General features: G+C 30.6%; 3 protein-coding genes across 3 annotated transcripts; 1 reads left to right on the forward strand and 2 right to left on the reverse strand.

Annotated features, from left to right (window-relative positions):
• Window positions 1-2,336: 2,336 nt before the first annotated feature.
• Window positions 2,337-4,131, reverse strand: LOC133301861 (RHOMBOID-like protein 13). The gene is made up of 2 exons (XM_061501569.1): window positions 4,091-4,131; window positions 2,337-3,966 (listed from the first exon to the last, which is right to left on the reverse strand). The coding sequence occupies exon 2, from the start codon at window positions 3,625-3,627 to the stop codon at window positions 2,812-2,814; it is 816 nt and encodes a 271-aa protein (XP_061357553.1). The 5' UTR covers window positions 3,628-3,966; window positions 4,091-4,131; the 3' UTR covers window positions 2,337-2,811.
• A 7,719-nt stretch (window positions 4,132-11,850) lies between these two features.
• Window positions 11,851-14,845, forward strand: LOC133301850 (B-box zinc finger protein 24). The gene is made up of 3 exons (XM_061501554.1): window positions 11,851-12,327; window positions 13,153-13,452; window positions 14,203-14,845. Exons 1-3 carry the CDS (start codon window positions 12,145-12,147, stop codon window positions 14,440-14,442), a joined length of 723 nt encoding a protein of 240 aa, XP_061357538.1. The 5' UTR covers window positions 11,851-12,144; the 3' UTR covers window positions 14,443-14,845.
• A 2,159-nt stretch (window positions 14,846-17,004) lies between these two features.
• On the reverse strand, window positions 17,005-20,337 carry LOC133301854 (probable fructokinase-4). Its single transcript, XM_061501558.1, has 4 exons — window positions 19,775-20,337; window positions 18,246-18,578; window positions 17,532-17,648; window positions 17,005-17,305 (listed from the first exon to the last, which is right to left on the reverse strand). The coding sequence occupies exons 1-4, from the start codon at window positions 20,186-20,188 to the stop codon at window positions 17,177-17,179; spliced, it is 993 nt and encodes a 330-aa protein (XP_061357542.1). The 5' UTR covers window positions 20,189-20,337; the 3' UTR covers window positions 17,005-17,176.
• Window positions 20,338-23,203: the final 2,866 nt, after the last annotated feature.

Here is a 23,203-nt window from a genome sequence, read left to right on the forward strand (position 1 = left end):
CTTCAAGAAATGGTGAGCATTTGGAATTGTGGTCATCTTTAAATATTATGACAGATGCTTTAGAAGTTAAGTTCACCCTCAAAATATTCTCTTTAGATTTAGAAACTTATGCTTCTCAGTTGCCATAAACCTTATTTTTCCCTTTACTTTGTTCAGTATCTACGAGAGCATCCTTATTAGTTTGTTTGTATTTTAGTAAATATTATGATATTTCATTGTAGGCTTGTAGCACAAAAACGGATACCATTCTGTTTTGTCACTAACTTATCTTGATTACAGCATCTTATTATTCTTTCTGTTCTTATTACAGCATCAAAAGAGCATGAGCATAATCAGTTGTAGTGTCTGTTAGGAATTAGTTGTTCCCTAACTATATTTTGCTAAATGTTTTAATCATTTTGTATTTTCTGTACTGTGGTATTGTCTACAGATATGCCCAAGGAATTGAAGGGAAAGGAAGTTCCATTTCTGGTGGGGTTTTTTTTTTTTTTTTTTTAATGGTAGAGTTCAGAGCATCCGTCGCAAGACTTAATTTCTGCCTTTGGTTATGGAATTGTTTATGGCTACAGAAAATTAGAATGGCCTCAAATTTTGTTTTTAAAGCTGGTTATTATGTATATCTTTCTTAGTAATTTATTTTTGTAGTTTTTATGTATTTATTGTCGACAAATTATTTATGCAATTTTTTTTAGTGTTTTAGTATATTATTTTGTTATCATGGGTGAGCTTATCATTCAATTACTTATCATATATGATATGATATTTGCTGAATATGTATCATCTTTAATTCCAAGCAACGCATTATGAAGAAAACCCTTCTACAGCCGAAAAGTCAGAGCAAGTCTGGTTTTATTTATTCCTACTATAAATCTGAAATTGTTCTTTATATCCTTCACAATCCTGATATAGTTTCAAATTTATTTCATTATTGTCAACTACGGAAGAAAATTAAGAATGGATAATTTTAAATCCTTTTAATAAATCTTACTAATAATCTTCTTGATTACTAAATAAATAAATATCAAATACATTTTATTTTTATATTTAATACTTTTTTTCAGTAAGTATTAAGAGAATCATCAAAAAAAATATTTTAGGAAGATATAGGAAATCTCCTTAAGAATAACATCCTAAGGGAGTACTAACACCTAAATCGCATATTCATGGGAATTATTCTTCTTATGTTAGAAGGAAAAAATCAAATCCATTTATGCACTAACAAAAGCTTGTCAGCGCCGATAAATAAATAAATAAAAAAGCAAGGCAATAAAAATGTCAGCAAGAAGGGTGTTATTTTTTTTGAAAATGGATCCTTTTATATTTAAAAATATATGATATGATCACGTGAGAAAATCACAATCATACAAAAGTGAATCAACAATTATAATTTTATAATTATTTGTTTTAATATTTTTTTCTTCTTTTATCACCATTGATTTACTTTTATATAATTATAATATCTCACGTTACTATACCATGTTTTTTTTAATACGAGAGAAACTGAATCCTACTTTTTCAGGGAGAAAAACAACACCCTTCATTTATATATGCCTCGATAAGTAAACTACCGACAGAAGCTTTATTGACTAAGACACTATTAACTATTGACTTGAGCATCAAAATCACTTTAAAAAAAAATATAGAGAAAGGGCTTGATCTTTTCTTGACTATCTTGGAATGAGTTAATCGCTGATTGTCATACACACGTGAAATTAGGACTTTACATAATTTAAACTGCCAATAGAGCTTATTTAACCTTTCTTCTTCTTTTTTTGGTGAGGGGCTTATTTAACCTTTCAAAATATATAAAGATTCAACTAAAAGCTATATGCTAATAAAATTAAAAGGTTATGAAATTTAGTTGATTTTAAAAGTAAATTTTCATTAAAAAAAAAAACAAAAACCACTGCCCTATTATGCAAGCCAGGTTAAGTCAGATAAGATCTTCATCATAGAAGCCTAATATTTAATGATCAAGAGTAAATACTCATTTTAATCCTTCAAGAATTCAAGACATTCGCGTTGGTCCTTTAAATATGTCAGGCATCAATTTCATCCCTCCATATTTAGAATAACATCAATTTAGTTCATCAATATATCTTTGGATATCAATTTAATCCATAAATCGAGGTTTATTATACACTATGAAAAACCAAATTAATGTTCAAATCTTCGGAGGACCAACTCAAATGTTCCATATAATTTTTGGAGTACCAATTTGGTTATTTACTCAATGGTTAAATAATAATAACAACATCAACAATAAACTTTGCAAGTGAACAAAATGCAATAAGCGGTTAATCAACTATATAAACCTGAATATTAAATTCCCTAATAAGATACAAACTGCTCCCCCATCGTTCTGGTTGAGTAGTTCCAAGCAGCAGAAATCATGAAAAAACCAAACCAGATCATTCAGTGATCATACGTACAGTCAGTAACATACAATCAACTTCAATTCCATAAACTTAGTCACTTATTTCTATTTATCTAGCAACCAATTAGGCAATGGTGATAATATATCTTAATATGATCTTATCATCCATGAACACAACAGAAACTGATTCTAGCAAACAAATTAAATAAGCAGAAAGTAGCAGCACATTTGCGATGAGCAGTATCACTTCAGAAAATTGACATACAGAATCATCTGAGAACATTCATTATCACATAGATAAAGATGAAAACTCTGAAAACGGATGTGAAGAAGCTTTGAACAAATTCTATATTGGAAGAATTAGAATCATATTGCTATCAATATTAAGTGTGTCAAGGCAACATCTGATATCACAATGATATATCAGTTTAACATTAGACAATTTCAACATTTCCATTTGGCAATGCACTCATCTGCAGTGTTCTGCCATTGCCTGATGCTAAAAACCGTACAGATGGTAAGGAAGGATCAGTAACAGATTCAATCTCAAGAAAGTTTAGATCAAGTGCTCCAGATTTCTTCAAACTCAAAACAAAGACAAGTACAGTCCAACCCAATAAGGAAAGTGCCCAGTAGTTGCTCATCCCATGAATCAAACCCCAAGCTATAGCATACCCAACAACAATCCCTGATAAATGGCCAAGAAAACTTGCCTGAGGAACAATAATTGAAGTAAAAACAAGCGATTCAAACGGCGCAAAACTGATAGGAAGAGAAAGAAATCCAAAGAGATCCAACTTGGAAGAAGGTTGCTTCACACTCAGAATTGTCATCCAACCAAAAACAACACAGGAATACCCAACAGCCGTCACACGACGAAAATACTCAAGCTTGAATCTTTGAATCAACACGTGGTACATGGCCAGAACCAGCAATCCTGATAAAACAACCAACACAAGCGTGTACTGCAAATAGTACTCAAAACCAAGGCCTAAGTGGCCTAGTTGCTCTACCACCCCAAGACTCCAAAGTGCACTCATATTAAAAACAAGATGAATAACACTTATATGTGAAAATGCAGAGGTGATTATCCTCCAATAATGCCCTTCAATGGCAGTCTCATAACTCAGACCCACATGTGAATACCCAATATTTTTCTTCTGTATATAGAACCAAATCGCACTGCATATTCCTATAACATAACTGGTGGCTGGTTTTTCCAAGATCTCATAAAACAAAGGCTTCCCCATTTCTCAAAATCCCTTCTAAATTTCTTACTGCCTTTGAGTCTGAGCTACACTTGTGCAATTCCAAAATTAGAACTTCAGCTCAGCAAGAATGGGGAGTAATTTCACAATCAAACAAGACAACAAAGTCTATTCAATCCAATGTTCCCAAATTCAAGGGTTTTTTTTACCCCCCACAAATTCCCAGAAATTATTGAGACCCACCAAATGAAAATTTTGCGCAACCGCTCCAAAAATATAGAAACAGAAATCTTATCAAAAAGGAAAAAGGATTGCACGAGAACCAAACCAGAAAGGTTGTGTCTTTGTCTTCAGAGAAGGACAAGGAGTTCGTGTACAACACTGAACAAGTTCAATTCTATGAAATAGTTATGGGATTTCTATTCAGATTCAATAAACAGAGATAAGGGAAAATGGGGGGTTTTTGTTCTGAGAAATTAAGAATCGGATTGAGAAGAAGGCTCACCTTGATGGTGTTACTAGACGATTCCAGTTCTTCGATGGCTTACGCTTTCTGAAGCATATGGATACATATACGCATTTATCAATTTATGATCTGCGTCTTCATAATAATTTGTTAGGGTAAAATTCTAAATTACAGAACTATATAATTGAAAAAAATAAATAATATAATATCAAATTACTCTTAGATTGATTATATTCATGGTTCTAAAGATTCTGATTTAATTTTATAAAAATATTTTTCTCTATATTTTATATTTATTTTCATATTTTATATTTATTTTCATATTTATATAGTTATATTTCTTCATATTTAATATGAAATAAATTAACATAATCAATATAACGATAAAATATACTGATAGTAATATTAGTAATAACACTAATTAACCATATCTTTTGTGCAAATTGTTTTTGTTTTTAAAAAATGTTATTTCACATGTAATAATCATTATAGTCATTTTTTTTAGGAAAATATTATTATCATTTCACGTAAGATAACTTCTTTCATATTTTCTCACTTCAGTTTTTCCATTCTATTTTTTTCTTTTGTAATGATGAAGCCCACTCATTTTCTTTTTACAACATAAAATAATTATCTTATGTGAAAAGAAACTAATAAAATCTATTTTTTATTGATTTAAACATATTGTTCTTATAATATGTACTACCAAAAAAAAAATTATGCTTACAAGTTACAATGAATCAATACAAACTAATTGTATAAATTTCATTAATTTTTTTTTAATTTATGTTATTGAGCCATTCAGACTCAATGGCTATACACTTTTATCTCCTTTAATAAGTATTATTGTCCATGTAGCATTATCCTTTTTATTTTAAATCTAGGTACAAAATAAATTGGATAGTTAAATCTCTTCCCATCCTTTTTTACTTTTGTGCTTCCCTTATGAAAGAAATATAGTTTTTGTAATTTCAATTGTAATTATTTTCACTGCACTCTCGCCTTCATAATCTGTCGTTATTAATACAGAATTTTAAATTTTCAAAACATTATGATTCATCCATTGATGACTAATCTTCTTATTAAAAAAAAATGCCATACAAATGAATTAATATTGAGCACAACAATTTATGATTAAATCTTTTCATTATTTTAAAAAAATCAAAAGAAATAAAATATCTCCTATTGTTAAATAAATCATAAGAGTTCAATTTTTATAATTATTTAAATTATATATTATTATATTTTTTAAAGAACATAAATTTTGAGATAATTATGATAAAAAGGATATTTTTAATAATATATTAATGCTTTATTGAGTAATATTGTAAAAAAAATTACAGTTTGTGTTTGAGAGAGAGAAAAAATTGTGCCTGCAACCAAACTTAAACTCATAGATTAAAGTAAAATTAATAGAAATGATTCCTACACATATATCAAAAGTATATCGTACTTCATAAACGTATTATCTCAGTCATTTCTTTTTGCGAATTACTTTTCTCATCTTACGTAAAAAATTATTATCTCCTACACTCACATTTGAAAATGAATTTCACAAAAAAAAATTTCTATCACTTTCAACTTTTTTCTCTCTCCTAACTATTATTTGAGCATGAGATAATACTTCTCTTATGCAATATAAGAGAAGTATTACCCTTTCTTTTTTTTATTTAATTTTTCTCATTCACTTTTTCTCTTAAGAAATTAATTTTGAAATAAGCAAGAGACACGTACTTCACACATCCAGACGGCAGATGCATGCGACTGAGCGAAATTGTAAGAGGATTGAAAACAATACGATAACGACAAAAAAATATAAGGACTATGAAAAAAATGTATCTGAATAATTGTATTCTTTTTCTCCTACCGTTTGGACTGAGATTTTAAATGGTTTTAATGAATTATATTTAAAAAAAATTCATTTGTATTCAATTAGTATCTTAAAGAATTGAAAAAAAGTGATACGATATTCGATTAGGATTTTAAAATATTATTTTAGAGTTCATCCAAATCCATTGGTATTCAATCAAAATTTTAAACAAAAAAAGAAAATCTTGTGGTATTTAAATATAAATAGGATGTCTCCATCACAATCTCATCATAATCCCAAAGATTTCTTGAGATTTCACTATTGCAGTATCTTCTCCTTCCTTTGCCGAGTCGACCCGCTCGAAAGCATGTTTCGCCATGGGAGCTTCGTCAAAGCTCAAAAACAACAGATTTTTTAGCGATTTTTGAAAGTTTTTAAAAGTTTAAAAAACAATTTTTTAAGTTATTGGTCGCAATTTTTCTTGGTACAAAAATGTGTAATTTTTGTATTATAAACAATATAAAACAGTGGAAAAACAATGGGAAACAAAAACCCTCCAAACAAATTTTTGTTTTACATCAAAAAAACAAGATCGATTTAAAGAAAGATCAAAACTTTCATAGTATGGCACTATGTTTCATAACAATACATTCTTGTACGAAATTTCTTCGTTATAGGAAACGATTCCAAACAATTTTTTTATTAATAAATCACTAAAAACTTGTTTTTTCAAAGTCTCAAATCAATTTAAGGTTTCAATGTATAGATTGAAAATAATTTCAGAAATTTTCTAAACTTTCATGTAATAAAATCCAGAAATTCAGATTATAAATTTTCTTGGAATACTCAATAAAACATGCATATGATATATGATTAGAAAACTCTTATCGCGTATAATAAAAACCCTAAGGTTTACGAGATCAATTAAAAAAAATTCCAAGCAAAATTTTATCATGAATTTTACTGATTGAAAAAATTATATTAGGTTTTACTTTTTTTTATTAATATCATTACATTTCTTTGTTATTTTTTTTATTGACCCCTGCAATTTTGAATGCTTATTAAAAATTCATATGGTTTTTAAAATCTTATAAATTCATACTGTCCTTTAAAATTTTATAAATTCTATTAAAATCCTTTAAAATCCAATCTCATGAAATCTTGATTATAAAAAAATCTTTTAAAAAATTCTTTAAAATTCATCCAATTCTAAATAGTCTTTTGAAGTCCCACCAATTAGTCATTTTTTTCTTTGTGGGTCCTTGTACAAAATTATTTAAGCATCTAACACTTTTCTAAAATTAAATGATTTTTTTGTTGAAAAATTTAAATAGAAAAAATAATATTACTTACACAAATTTGTAAATATATCATTTTAGGGGAAAACTACTCTCATATTGTTAGAGAGTAGTTATCTTTCTACACACCCATCGATTTTTATGTAGTTCTATTTTTATTTTTTTTATTTTATATAAATGAACCGGCTTCACTCATGATTATGTCTATAATAAGAGAGAACTATTCTTCAATAAAAAAAAATTAATAAAACTCATCATTTTATATTTATACCATTTTTACTAGTGGGGCGGTTCTTATGAAGGTGGGAAGCATAAAGCATTAAGATGAAGGGACAACAAATAGAACAAGAAAACACATATCCCTACATATATTCTTTTTAAGAGGTTAGTATTTTGTCAAACTCCATAGACAATAATAATGAGTGGGGGTGGTTGAGGACTGCAGTACTCCAAACCTAAGCTGCAAATCTTTTCCTTTTAACAACACTCACGGAGAAGTTAGAGGGGCAATTGCCTCCTAAGTTCTTATAAATCTTTGTCTTTTTGTTGCTAATTTCCGTCGCTATTTATCTATTTTTTAGTAGTGCATCTCGCAAATCCAACTTTCAAATTTTCATCCTTATCATTTTTTATGGATAAAAAAAAATTAAAAATCTTCAAATTTGGTTACATATAAATTCATTATAGTATTATATACCCTACCTAAATCAAAGTAAATTTTATTTTATTGGCCCCCTCTCACAAATTTTTCTAGCTCTATCATAGATAAATGTGAATGTGAACCACGGCAAGCCTGAGATTCCATTCCAATATTACTTAACACAGCTTAGGAAGGATTTCATGTCAGCATAACATGTAGTAGACCTTAGAAGACAGAACCATGATTGTTGTGAATGCCATCATTGATTTGTTTCTATTTCTATCTCAACCCAAATCTTATTTTACTAGGGAAAAAATCTCCATGAGATACAAATAACATGTAATATAATGAAATATATGGAGGGATAATGAGAGTAGAGTTACCAAAGTCTAGATATTACTATGAAAACATGTTTCAAAATAGCTTAAGACTCAATACTAAAGTTCATTCTTTTAATTGATTCATTATATTTTGAGAACACAATGACTCTGGTATATAGTATGCTATTGTGTAAACAATGAGTGGAGACTAGAGATGGACTGGGCCAAGCAGCCCATTGAAAACCTACAACCTAACTCATTTAGCAAAAATGATTGATTAAGATTTTTTTTTAAAACAAGTTTTGATGCGATTCATGAACCACCAATCACAATCAACACATACAATTCAATTGTTTAATTTTTGGTGAAACAGGAAATAAACAACAAACAACTCTGATTTTCACTTTATCCATTGAAGAAGGAAAAATTGCACTCAAAATTAAGTTACTGTTAAAAAAATTACACTGAAAAAGACTCTATAGAGAACAAGAAGAATGTGTGTCGACTAAAGAATAATTTCTTCACATCAAAACTTTAAGGTTTAGTTAGTTAATCTTGGGTGCAACAAATCAACCAACCTCAACACATTCGATTCCTCTGTGGTTTAACCACTAAATTTAAGCGTATTAAAGCAAACAAAACAGTCTTTTTTTTTTTTATCTATAAATCCTTTTATAGCAACAATTCTCTCTTCACTGATCCCACATTTGCTACTTTTAAGTGTTCTTATTCATCTTATCCTTTCCTAATGCGAAATTCCAAAGTTCGTCCCATCAAATTGTCTAACAATTTCAATGCAAGTTCTGATAACTCCTCCCTCCATGTAACACCTAATAACTTGCAACTTGATCATGGAGCATGTTCTCGGCGAGGTCAAGAATTTTGGTACGCAAGGAGGGCATTTCTGAACAGTTACCATTTGAATTTGGAAAGAAACAATGGTAGCTTCAAAGAGAAGTTGAAGAAGTATGTGAAGAAAGTCAATGAAGCTGCCATGAGTGTTGTTTTGGGCATGCATAGAGGAATGTGCAATAGAAGGCTAGGAATCAGGGCTTATAGGGTCACCATGACTTTACCATCTCTTGTTCTTGTTACAGTTAGATGTTTTATGCCATGGTTGAATCAAAGAGAGATTATGTAACAAACAACCTATCAAGTATCAAGTGGATGTATAATGGTTGCTTAATTAGGAAAAAAATAAGTATCAACCTGCTTGAGAACAAGTTCTGCAGATCATGATGAATTCCTTAACACTGAGATTATGGTTTATGTAAAAAATCTGTTCATTTTCTTTGACTATACATCTCATTTAGCTTTTTGGTATTGATAAGAGTGTTAGTTGGATGATTTCGTAAAATCTCTTAAATTCAAGGCTGAATTATATTTTAAAGTCTGTTTATAGTTAGATAAATACACAATTCATATTGGACTAGCAAGTTACTTTTTCAATTCAAAAAGTGTATAATATGTAGTAGTAATTATCAAGTTTAGTTGAACCATATAGGAAGCTAATGCAAGATACATACTTTATTAATATCTAGCACAAGTCTGGGATGTTCTTTTCGGCAACACAATCAGAATTTACTTACCCTTTTTTTTCATGTCTAATTTTTAATATTATTAGATCAGAATCTTAACTAATTTTTATTCTTTTTTTTTTTTTTTTGAGATTTCGATCCAATGCATTTAGAGATGAAATGAAGAATAAGCATAGAAAAAAAAATAGACATGATATCCCTATATATAGTGTCGAATATTATCTAATTTATCTTAAACGGTGGAACAACAACATTAATCTTTCTGTGTGGAAAAGAACAGTTTGGTACTTGCCACTTTGTAAGTAGCGATTTCTTAGATTTCAAGTTTTTGTTTTTGAGAAATATAATCATCATGTTACATGATACAAGTTAGATCATGTTGTAGAGATAAAGTTAGTGAGATCCACTATTTAATTTGTTTTTTATTTTTTATTTAAATAATAGACCTCACCAATTTTATCTCTACAACGTGATATAACTTATATCACGTGACATGATCAAATACAATCCCTTAGTTTTTTTTTGTTGAAAGTTAGACCCTAAGAAATGGTGGAAATTCAAAAGGGTTGCTGACCAACACGATTTTATTTTATTTTTCATGAACCACCACTCTATTCTATATATAGGTTTTGACTTACGGGGATAACCAACCACCATTCATTCTAAATATGGGTTTGACTTACGGAGATATTTTATCTCTCCTCCAAACCAATCAGATTTCTTAAAAAAAATTTCAAATAGTTAATTTTTTTTTTTTTTGTAATATGGAGGGGTAAACCCTACAAAACAGAAATTACATTGTACAGAAACAGAAATAGAGGACCTGATTGTGTTCTAGTTTTTTTATTCTTAAAACTGTTTTGTAAAATAGTTATAGAAACTAGTTCAGACATGTTCTCTAAATTTGATTTAAAAAAAAAAACAGTTATAGTTTTCAAAATATTTTTTACAAAACAAGCTTTACCAAACGAGTTTTTTAATTTTTTTGTTCTGAAAATTAAAAAACTGTTTTTAAAAACAACAATTAGAAGCAGCAGAAACAGAAACAGCAGGAATGCTCCTTGCATCCTTTAACAGCAAATCCAACAAACGAAGAGGAGGAGAAGAATAGACTTGAACCATGCTATTGTTCCTGTCAACATTCTTTGCTAACCAATGGGCACAAGTATTATTTTCTCTGCAAACATGGATACAGCGAATCTCCCAATCCATAGCAAGCCATTTTCGGATCTGCATAACTACCCTGGAGTCCCTAAGGTCATCCTGATCCATTTGGAGTCCCTAATAGTTAATTTGGTTAATAAATAATTTTAACTTTTTTTTAAATAATCAATGAAGCTGCCATGACCGTGAACATAGTAGTTAAAATTAAAATTTTATGTAAAATTAGAGAAAGATAAAAAATTATAAAACATAAAATTCTAATGTAAAAAAAATAATAAAAATCATAAAAATATAAAAGTGTTTAGAATTTTGATTAAGAAAAATCATAAAATGATAAAAGTGTAGATTTATCGAGATTTTAACTACCATGATCATAAGTATTCTTTTTGTGTGATCTATATCATTTTTCTTTTATGTGTAAATATTTTTCTATTGATATGGGTTTCTTACCCTTGCCTTGAAATTTCAAGAAGAAAAATAATTTTATTCATACTCACACACACACACACATCAAGTCATAGTAACCCAAAATTTATGATGAAATTATACCTTACTAATAGCAAAGTTACTTTTTTAAAATAATTTTGATGTAAAACTATTAGCCATGTGATTCCTATCTCCAATGTCCTAATTTTGATGCACTCCCTCTGCCCATTTTAGAGAGCACAGGATGCATCAAATTGATGACAGCAGTGATTAACTAGAAGGACCACATAGAAGAATATCTAGAAAACTTGGGGGACACTACAACTTTGTTCTGTTCTATGTGGTGCCTCCACAGCCACAAGCATGGTAAGGTGGCCCCACTCTTCTTGATGTTGATACGAATATCTTGATCTTCGCATTTACACCTTTTTATAAACTTTTTGTTTACAAACACTTACAAACTATATTAAGTATGATCAGTCATACTTCAATCAAGAGTGTATGATCGATCATACTTGGTGTAATTTATAAAATAAGTTTGTAAACGGATCCTTCGTCTGCCAACAATACTGTTGTCCAGTCACATCTTTTTCCATGGTCCTAGTAGTTTCTTCCTACATTTATTAGTTAGCATTTTCAATGTTATGTTTGTTTTTCACATTCTCTTTTCCGTTTGTTTTGGTGCTCCTCTTCAACTTGTCCTAATCTTATCTTCCCATATTTTTCTCCGTATTTTTTGGCTTAAAACATCTAAAGGGTTCGGAATATTTTACCAGAAAAGTAGTTCTCGTAGTGGCTCTAGACCAATCCAGTTTTCTGTGCATATTGATATTGGTATTCTTTCTCTGAATCTCAAAAGAGAAGGTCAAGTTTCTAAGAGAGACTACCAAGAAGAACATGAAAATTCAGTGTGATGTGTGTGAGAAAGCTCCAGCAACGGTGATTTGTTGCGCTGATGAGGCTGCTTTGTGTGCCAAATGTGATGTTGAAGTTCATGCTGCAAACAAGCTTGCAAGCAAGCACCAGAGGCTTCTCCTTCAATGTTTATCAAACAAGCTTCCAAGATGTGACATATGCCAAGTACCTTTCTTTTCTTTTTGTTTATCTTTTAGTTTTTTTTTATATCATAAAATATTCTTTCTCAAATTCTTCCCATAAGGATTGTAATGTTTGATTCTATAATCCATATAGATTATATTGGTTTTAATCCTTTCATATTTCTTTTATGCTTCTGCAAATCTTGAAAGCCACCCAAGTTTCTGATGTTTTAAAGCACAAAGTTTATAATAAGTTTATGAAAGATCTTTGTGGGAGCTTGTTACAGGAAGATATATTAGGGATATTATACCGTTTTACCTAAAGCTTATGTATCTTTGGTTATTTCTGTTATTTGAAGTACAATCTATTTAGACATAAAATGGGAGATTCAAAAAATCTTCGGTTGGGGGATTAGTCTCGTCCTTTCTCCGGTTGCGAAGCTTAGTGTACCCACTGTTACAATGAGGGGCTAGCCCAAACGGGCCGTACCCCGAGGGCATGGTGCCCGAAGAAGGTTGAATGGGGATACCTCCTGGCAATGTACCAAAAAAAAAAAAAAATGGGAGATTCAAATTTTTGTGCCTGAAAACCTTTATTAGTAAAGTAGATAGACTTTCATCAACCCATTGAGGGGTGAGAATATGTTTGCTTGCCCAAAAAATTGCATAATTGATTGATTTATCCACATGCTTGTGAAAAATAATTGCTTGTTGATTGAATTTTGCAATTTTCAATAGCAACTTGAGCTGTGTTGAAACCTGATTTAGTTTATTTGAAGTAGAGGGTATGAGTTGAAATCTCTGTTGAACAAGGATGATTTTTTTATTAGCTTTCTCATGATTCTTTCCTTTCTCAATGTAACTATAGGATAAGGCAGCTTTCATATTTTGTGTTGAAGACAGAGCACTCTTCTGTAAGGACTGTGATGAATCGATTCATTTAGCCGGTAGTCTTTCTGCAAACCACCAGCGATTCCTTGCTACCGGTATCCGGGTTGCTTTGGGTTCTAATTGCACCAAAGGCAATGAAAAAAGTCACATGGAACCATCAAATCCAAATGCAAAAGAAGTTCCTGTGAAAATTCCTTCTCAGCAAGTGCCTAGCTTCACATCCTCTTGGGCTGTTGATGACTTACTGGAATTAACAGACTTTGAATCCCCAGACAAAGTAAGACAGCTTTATTTCACAATTGTAGTTGCATATATGAGCTAGGAAATTAGAGTGCATATTTTATATGAAAATAAGATCCACCAATGAAGGACTTTTTAAATCATCTAAGTCGAATTGTGTAACTATTCCTCAGTTTAATTCTTTTGGAAAACGATTTACTAATTTAATGTAAAAAGACACGTATTCTGGCAATGAACGTTCAAGTCACGTATCACCCCATATGTGATTTGTGCAAAAAAACCAACTCGCGCTTGCCATGTGTTATGCATGCAAGACAAGCATGAGAGTGATGCGCGTCTTGCATACCAAGATGTGTTTTTTTGCATTAGATTGGTAAATTGTTTGCTAAAAGAATTAAACCAATGAATAGTTACACACTTTGCTTCACATGGGTCAAAAAGTCTCAAAGAAGAGGCTAATTTTTTAATGTAATAATTAGCAGCAGTAGGTTAACTTCTTTGTAGTACACTCAAGCACTTGATTCTGAGGCAAATTCTTTTAATGCAATAATTAGCAGCAGTAGGTTAACTTTTTTGTAGTACACTCCAGCACTTGATTCTGATTTGTTTGATTTTTGAGGTTTTGAAATAATTCTTTGAACCATAATTGCACAATATTTTGTTGAGGGCTATTATGGTAATGAGATTTTTATCCTTGACTTTATGAATTGTTAACTTGTCACTTAATTATGATATTGATATAATGTTGAGAACTGTTTTTATTATTATTTTTTATCTGTTCATTCAGAAGCAATCCCTGGAGTTTGGAGAGCTGGAATGGCTAGCAGATGTAGGTCTTTTCAGTGAACAGTTTCCTCAGGAAGCTTTAGCTGCAGCTGAAGTACCTCAGCTTCCAGTAACACACACTAGCAATGTTGCCTCATACAAAGCCTTTAAGTCCCATATGTCTCACAAAAAGCCTAGGATTGAAGTCCTAGGTGAAGATGATGATGATGATGAGCACTTCACTGTGCCTGATCTTGGTTAAAGCACACTTTCCATCTGGACAGTTGCATGAATCTGTTAGATTGATGAGTTGTATATGCAATGCATATATAATAGGTGTAGATGATGATGAGCACTGCACTCTACATGATCTTGGCTAAAGCGCATGAATCTGTAGATTAATGAGTTGTATATGCCACTCTTCTCTAAGGGAAGATAAGCTTTGAAGTATGTTGACTAGTTGTGTGGTGTGAAGTTGATAAATATCACATTTAAGGAGTTTCAAATAGCTTAGAATTATACTTTAGGGGATTAAATTTTCCTTGGTCTTTATGATCATTGTTTATATCCTCTAAAGGCGCTCACACCCTCCATACGAACTTGGATGGTTAATTTCATGTGTATGCTTGTCTTGAATTTGCGGAGTATAATTTGGGTGTCAGGCACCTAACTAAAAGTTTTTTATTAGCAGAAAAATCGTAATGGTGGTGGCATAACAACTAGATATTGATTCTATTTGGATCTAACTAGGAAATAGTTCAATGTTTCTACTCATTAACTGGACCTAGTTGTAAATATAGTATAAAGATGCCTGATTTGTTCATAAGCTGAACTTATTCCTCATTAAAATAATGGTCATATCTTTCATTATTTGACGAGAGATCACTCAAGAAATCTTACCAAAAAATATAAATAAATAAATGAATAAAAGTACATAAATTATAGCAATTTTGAAAATTTTATATTGTTATAAAAAGTCTGTACGTTTTCATTTGATTATATATTATTTTTGAATTTAGTCAATTGTATATAAAGTTGAAGAAAAGTGTTATTATAAAATTAATCTTTTAATAATATGATCATTTTGAGAGGCAGATTTTATAAGAGGGATATTTATTGTCCTGTGAAACAATATATTGGTATGCAATAAATTCAGGACATTAATATCTTTGTAATCAACTGATTATTAATATGGGGTAGATTATATTTATAAATTTTTTATATAGAAACTATATTGTGTACTACATATAGTACATGACCAATTAGTATGTATTATCTGTAGTATATAATGTAGTTTGTAAATAAAAAATTTGTAAATATAACCTGTTTTATTAATATAATGATAAAAGAATCATTATTTATTAATAACAAAAAAACATTATTTATTAATAACAAAATAATTTAATTTTTTTTATGGTCATGTTAAAGATATATATTTGACAGCAAGAACTTTATGTTTACAGTTTTTGTCATACTATTACGCCAATTTATTATAGCACGCTAATTTAAAATTTTAAAAATCGGTGAACAATAGCTGTACATAAAAAGTAAAATGGAAGAGACTAAATAATAAATGAAATTTGAATCTACATTTTTTAAGCTAAAATAAATTTACAGAAATATTGTCACTTACATAAGATCAAATCAATTGTGGCTAAATTTTTTGTTGAGTTTTTTTGATTTATTAAAATTGTTATTCATGACTCTAATCAATATTTATGTGTAAAGTATATGATTAACTAATATCCATGTGAAAATAGCATAAATAAATATATACTTAATAAGTATAATTAATATTTGAATTAATTTATAATTTGAGAGGTGGAGTAATTATAAACTATTATTTAAATAGATAATAGATATTTTATCACTTAGTTAATACGTATAATTAATATTTTACATTTTACGTTTTTTCAATTAGTTTTTGATTGTTAAAGTGGCTAATTACTCTTTCTTAAATTCCTTTTTATCATTCAAAAAGATATTTTGTCTTACTTGACAGAGTATCATTTTTTTTCTTTCTAACTTTACATTTACTATTGATAAGTGAGAGGAAAGGTAAAATGTCATGTTAATAGTATTTTCAATAATTAAGTTAAAAAATATAATTCAATCAAATGTGTCTATTTTTTTCTTACAATTAAAGCTACTTAAGTCTATCACAAATAAGAGCCGAGTTCTTCAGTTACACGCTCCTTAGTCCTTCCTTTCTTTTTTGCAGTAAAAAGAGAAAATTAAAAAATGAAAAGAAAAGAACCATCTACACCCTTTAACTTTCAAGCATTCGAATTCATTTTACGAGAACCATAATAGCATTCATCATTTTGCCATTTTCCAATTAGCTAGACAGGCTCTCCATAAATATTTTAATTATTCAATTGAATCATTCGAATCATGAACCGATGTATCAATTCAAACATTATCCAATTCAACTATTAATTTATCTAGTTAAAACTTGTTCCCCCATGATCCAAAAAATTCACACATTTTTTATACATTACCGGGGGTTTGCAGCACAAATTAAAGCAAGCTTTAATTAATAAAAAGGAAAAACGGTTCGAGTCTCGAAGAAGCTGCAATTGTGGGCTAGGCTGATCAGGGCTCAAGTTTCATTCAACAACTACTCTAAAAAAAAATTAAGAAAAATAATAATCTGCCAAACCCGAAATCATATATCTTTAATCTTACCGTTATTGCAGAAAGGAAAATAAAATAACAAAGAAATCCGAGAGTAAATTTCCTCTTAACTCGATGGCAAGCAACTCAAACGGAAAAGTAAAAAAAAAAGAAATATACATATAAAGTAAAGGTTAAACATGTCTCCTTTTATTTTTTTCCATTATATACTACGGGTAGTACATAATTATAATATGAAAAAAAAATAATTTTTCATATTATAACTATATGCTATTCATAACACGTAACTACATAATATTAAAAATTAAAAATACACCAACTTTCTTCCCATAAAGTAAACCAAAAGATGTACTAAATTTCTATTCTCCTTTGATGAGGTTGAGGACATCAGCCTCTGTAGGAAGAGCAGGAATTGCTCCTTTTTTAGTAGTTGTAATTGCTCCACATGCATTTGCAAACTTGAGTACTTCCCTCAATATCGGTTCATCCTGCAATTGAAAGCGTGACAATAAATCAATCAATAAAAATTATGAAAAATTATGGGGATCGTTACAAATCATTTTCAGATTTTACCAAAACGTGTGTAAGATTAGAAAATCACTAACAAAACCATACACGTGAACATGCATAAACTTAACTTCATTTTCAAAACTTTATCATTTTCAAGGAGGGAGCTAATGTGAAAGGTTTATTAAGGTGTAGTTAAACACTCACTTCAAGTATGGATTGATCATCGACAATCTTGCACAATAGAGCACCAACAAAGGAATCACCAGCGCCAGTTGTATCAACTGTATTGACATGAAAAGCCTCCACTGATCCATGGAAATTCTGGTTTGTACAGAAAAGGAGAAAAATCATTACAAATTGACAGAGAGTAATCAGCCACGCAACATACCTTTCAGACCATAATTTTTTGATGTGAGAAAAATATAGCTATCATACGCAAAACATGACAAAAATAAAATCTAATTAATACAGAAAGGAAAGTTTATTAGCATATGTAGCAAGTCATTTTACCATCTGAAGTTGATTGAGGCCATGGTAGGCCACAGCACAAAGATGATTATAACATATAGGCTCATACAGATGAAAAGCATATGTGCTACAACAGAATAACTTCCACCCCTTGGTGAAAATAAATCAATATATTTTTTTTTAATAAAACTCTGATTGAGCCTCAGTGTTTTTCACCCTTCAGCAGAAAAACTGGAACAAAGAAAATCAACACAAGGGGCCAAGGAAGTTGCACGTATTTAAACAACCGCCTACCCATCATTACGAATTAAACGAATCATCTAAGATCTACCACAGAGTACTACTGTACTGGAGAGAAGCTAGGAGTAAAATATTTGAAGAGCCAACACAATAAACAACAAAGTTTAGTAAGGAAAAAAGAAAAGGTAAAATTGAAAAGTGGGCTTTTACCTTGGTATAATATCTGCAACCATGTTCACCAAGAGTGACAAGGAGTAATATCAAACTGGGGTGCCACAAGGAGAGAGCAGAAGCATCATCAATTTTGTCACTCCCAGTTAGGAATTCGAGCTCCACATCACTGACCTTGATGACATCAGCCTTGTCCCATATACTGAGTATTTGCTGACGAGCTTCCTCCGGTGAGGGCCACAAGGGTAGCCTGAGGTTTGGATCATAAGAGAGCAAGCACCCTGCTTCCTTCGCAACTTCCATTGCCTTCAGGTGTGCCGATCTGCATGGCTCCACTATCAAGCTTATCGATCCATAGTGGAACACTTTTGCCTGAAAATTCAAGTCCCATTCAATTACTCCAAATGAAAAAAAAAAAAATATATATATATATATATATATATAATTCAAAGTGAATCAATTAATATAAGAAAATAAATAAATTAAATGGTGTAGTTTTGGAGTGGCCATCTTGAGAAATATTTTTTCATATAGAGTTTTTCATTTTTCAAGTTGCTTGAGATAATTTTATCTTCGGCTACTAAATCATAACCGTACAAAGATAGATCAATGTGACAAGAGAAAAAAAAAATAGTAACCATTCAAAAATGAATTAATTAATATAAAAAAATAAATAAATAAAACGACATAATTTTATTTATTTGAGAAATATTTTTTTTATATATATAAACAATCAATTCAACTCAAAAGATGAACCAAGTTTAACTGTTTGTTGAACGAGTTTATATTAATGATTTGGCTTGTTGGGCTTTAGGTGAAGGCGAATGATGTATTAGGTACTGCTAAAAAAAATTCTATAATATGCCAATTCTAATATTATATAAAAAAATTAGTTTAATGCAAAAACTTAAATTATAAGGAGATATTAATAATTTTATATTTTTCTAATAAATATAAATATGTTTGGAGAATTTAGAGAAATTAACACTGGGAGGAGTTATATTAATAAATTTTTTTTTTACAAACTATATTAAGTCTAAATAGTCATACTTCAATTAAGAGTATCTGACTAATTAGACTTAGTGTAATTTATAAATTTATAAGAAAAAATTTATCAATATAATCCTCTCAAAAATATTATTGAAAATGCAATTAAACGAGATTTCAAAACTTCAAAATGTCAAAGATTTATTTTTTTATTAAAGTTTGAAGAAAGAAAAAATAGTGGATCCATTATGCAAATTTAATAACATTCCTATTATGTGATCATGGGTCCCACCCCGGATTGTCCACCGATAAAAAAACACGTGAGACACGTCACGTGACAAGACACCAACCCTACCAGCTTTTGCGATCTAATATTATATGATTTTAATTTTAATTTAAAAATTATGTGCTGCGTAATTTCGGGCATCATAGATTTACCCATGGGCCCCACTGCACTCAAGCTGACTCAGCAATATCCAAACGAAAGCTGACTCGAGGTTTCAAATTTTCCGGGAAAACGGGGAAGGAAAAAAATAAAACAATTTTCTCAAGAAAGTTTGACAAGAAGGAGATTAGCATACAGATCTGATGAGTTCAAGATTGAGATCTTCGGGTTTGAGGAGCATATCAGCGCTGGGATTTCTGTAGAACATGAACTCACGCTCTCCGTCGGCGCGTAGGGTGACGAAGGCGAGGGCAGTGCGCGCGCCCTGGTCGAAGTTGATGCCGTCGGCTCTGACGTCGTTCTCCTTCAATATTCCGGCGAGCATGTGGCCGAACTCGTCGTCGCCGAGCTTGCCGACGAAGGCGGATTTTCCGCCGAGCCTGGAGACGGCGATGGCGACGTTTGCGGGAGCGCCGCCGGGGGCTTTGACGAAGCCGGGAGCCTCGGCGAGGGAAACGCCGGAGACGGTGGGGACGAAATCGATGAGCATCTCACCGAAGCTGACGATGAGGCCGTTGCCGGTGGCGGGGAGGGCATTGTTGGAGGCCATGATATTTTGTGTGTAAAAGGAAAAGAGAGTGAATTGAATTGAATTGAATTGGAGAGAGGAAGAAGAAGATTGAAAGAGATAGAGAGCTGAGAAGTGTTTGGTGGAATTTATATGAAGAGGGAGAAGAAGATTAGGATAAGAACAATAGAAAAACAAACAATGCAGTCATTAACTTTCAAATTTCAGTGATAAGTTATTGAGATTAGGTTGGAACTTCCAACTTAGCATTTTTTTTTTTTTCTTAATTCTATTTTTTTTTATTTAGTATTAGATAATTAAGACCTTTTCTTTTTCATTTAACACATAACCTTATCATTGAAATTACATCTCCCTTTTGTTTTTAATTTTTATAATTCATTATTTATTGTTTATTTTCTATTAGATTTTTTATTTTTTATCTACATTTTTTTTGTTTTTTATTAATTTTCCAAATGAAATTATTAGACTTCAAATGAAATTAAATATTACATCTGAACTAACTAATAAATAATTACAGTAATTTATATCAAGTACATTAAATGCATATTAAAATTAAAAAAATTATGCATTAAACAAGTTATTAACTAAATTAAATAAAATGAATCAATCATCATTTTATTTTATATTTAATAAGAAATTTTTAATTATATAGAGAGAGATAGAAGATAAGAGTAATGGAGAAGTTTTAATCTTTTCGCTTCTTACTTAATAAGTCATCCTATATATAAAATAAAATAAAAAAATCTATTTTTATATTATTAACTATTTTTAAGGTAACCACATTTTTTATTTCAAACTTTTTTACATTTGTTACAAATGTTCGATCTTATCTAAACCTTGTAATCGAACTCTATCTTAATTTTGAATGATAGAACATACTCAAGTAAAACTAATTTATAATTATATTTTAAGGATTCATTTTTTCTGCAGTCAATGTAGATAAATTATTTACATTGAGCTCAAAACGACTTCGTTTTGGAATAAAAATTAATGTATTTTTATAATTATAATTTATTTTATGGTTATAATAGTTTTTTTCATTATAATTTTTTAATTTTTAACCTAAAACGATGTCGTTTTAAAAGTGAATGTAAATAATTTAATTACATGTAAAAACATTAAAGCCATATTTTAAATATAAAGAATGAGAAAACCTCATTAATGGCAATATATTTATTGAATTTAATATTAATTATTTATGCCTATAATATTTTATTGAATTAAACAAGTATATACTTTAATAACTTACACAATTTATAAAATAATCTAATGTTTTCCATTTTTTTAAAGATATAAAACTGATAAAGAATTTAAATCTGATAGTATTGGACAGCGCAGCTAAATAACTGACGTGCCTTTGAAGAAAAGGTGCACCTAAGTTGCACTTTTGAACCACCCTCCGGCCTCCACTCCCGATACCACACTCTAAACTTTCCAAGGCCATTAAATGTTGGGTTAAAAAAAATGAGGTGTCACCAAGCGGAATAACACTCTCGAGTTCACCATCGTCTTCACTGTCCATATCCTCGTCATGCCCATCCTCATCCTCGTCTATTTCCCTCAGTGGTATCTGACTTAAGATAGGTGCAGGTGCAGATAAACGGACCACTCTGTCTTCTTGACTTTGACTTCTTCCATGCACAGGTGCAGATGAAGATTGACCACAGTCTATTTCAACATATATCTCAATAAAATTTTGAAATTTTCGGTCCACAATTGCATCTATGACACAATCCACATCTTCATCGTCACATATATCATTACCAATGTAGAATATAGCATCTTTACCAACTGTAGACTCTACCCTGGCGATCATCCGTTGAACGCCATGGCTGCCGTGTAGCCCCAATTTTTGGTTAATCCTCCCCTTCAGCTCATTGTACGTAGTGCCCCGTTTGATTTTCAACATTTTCGTTTTTCCTTCAAATTGAACACCGTTGGGGCCTTCATAATGCTTTCCATCATAGTAAATCATGGTAACATACATGTTTGGACTTGAGCTCATCTTTCACACGAATTTTGGGGTAGGAATCAGATTTTAGGGGTTAGGGTTCGGATTTGGGGGAAACAATTGAGAAATAAAGGAAAATGACAATGATTTCACAATTACTATGTCTTAGAGGTGGTGGGATGAAATGGAAGGGTGATTGGAAGGTTCCCAGATGACAAACAAGAGAAAGAGACCAAGAGAGAAGTTTTGATTTCGAATATTTTGAAAATGAGCCCAAGAGAGGTCTGGATATATGGTTTTTCGCGATCTTTAGTCGACTAAATAATGTGCTTAGTCGACTAAAAGTGCAAACAATTTAGTCGATTAAGGTGAGTTTTTAGTCGACTAAAATTCGCGTTTCATAATTTCTGAGTTTAGCCCATTTAATCGATTAAAAGTGCAACTTAATCGACTAAATGGGGGTGGATAGTTCTGGGGAGGGACAAATTGATTATTAATTATTTAATTAGAGGCAAAAGGGTCAAAAACCCAACTATATTGCCTTGTATAATATCAAAACTTAGGAGTTACGACAAGGACATGCATGGCAGCTTCAGGTGACTCAGATGCCAATACAAATAAATTATGAAATTGCACAATTTGCTGCTTATAATATGGCATCCTACAAACAAGTACTGTCACTGACGTATCGGCGCCATTTTAAAATCAACTTGTTATGATATCACGGGCAGAGTCATCAATACCACTTACCATTATAATTATATAAGTGGCCATATAATATATCATTAAAGGAGCGTTGGGTAAAGGAGAAAAAAAATTTTATCCAAAAATTTCGATTTTCAGAAATATGATAAAAATATTCAGTTTACGAAAATATTTAAAAAATTTAAAATTTAAAAAAATTAATTTCTCAAAAATCCTACAAAATGCGAAGTACCAAACGACCCTAACTTAAATTTGGAATTGGAATTAAATGGTGCTACTTTTAAGTTTTCACCTTGCACACGTCTTGGACCCAGACTCTTTTAAGTAATGAGCAAAAAAAAAAGCGCCAGGTTGCTTCTTTCTGAAAGATAACAAGAGAC

This window comes from Gastrolobium bilobum, unplaced genomic scaffold (assembly GCF_033153095.1).
Source record: "Gastrolobium bilobum isolate Gb01-03AN ecotype WA unplaced genomic scaffold, APGP_CSIRO_Gbil_v1 utg42558, whole genome shotgun sequence".
Taxonomy (NCBI): domain Eukaryota; kingdom Viridiplantae; phylum Streptophyta; class Magnoliopsida; order Fabales; family Fabaceae; genus Gastrolobium; species Gastrolobium bilobum.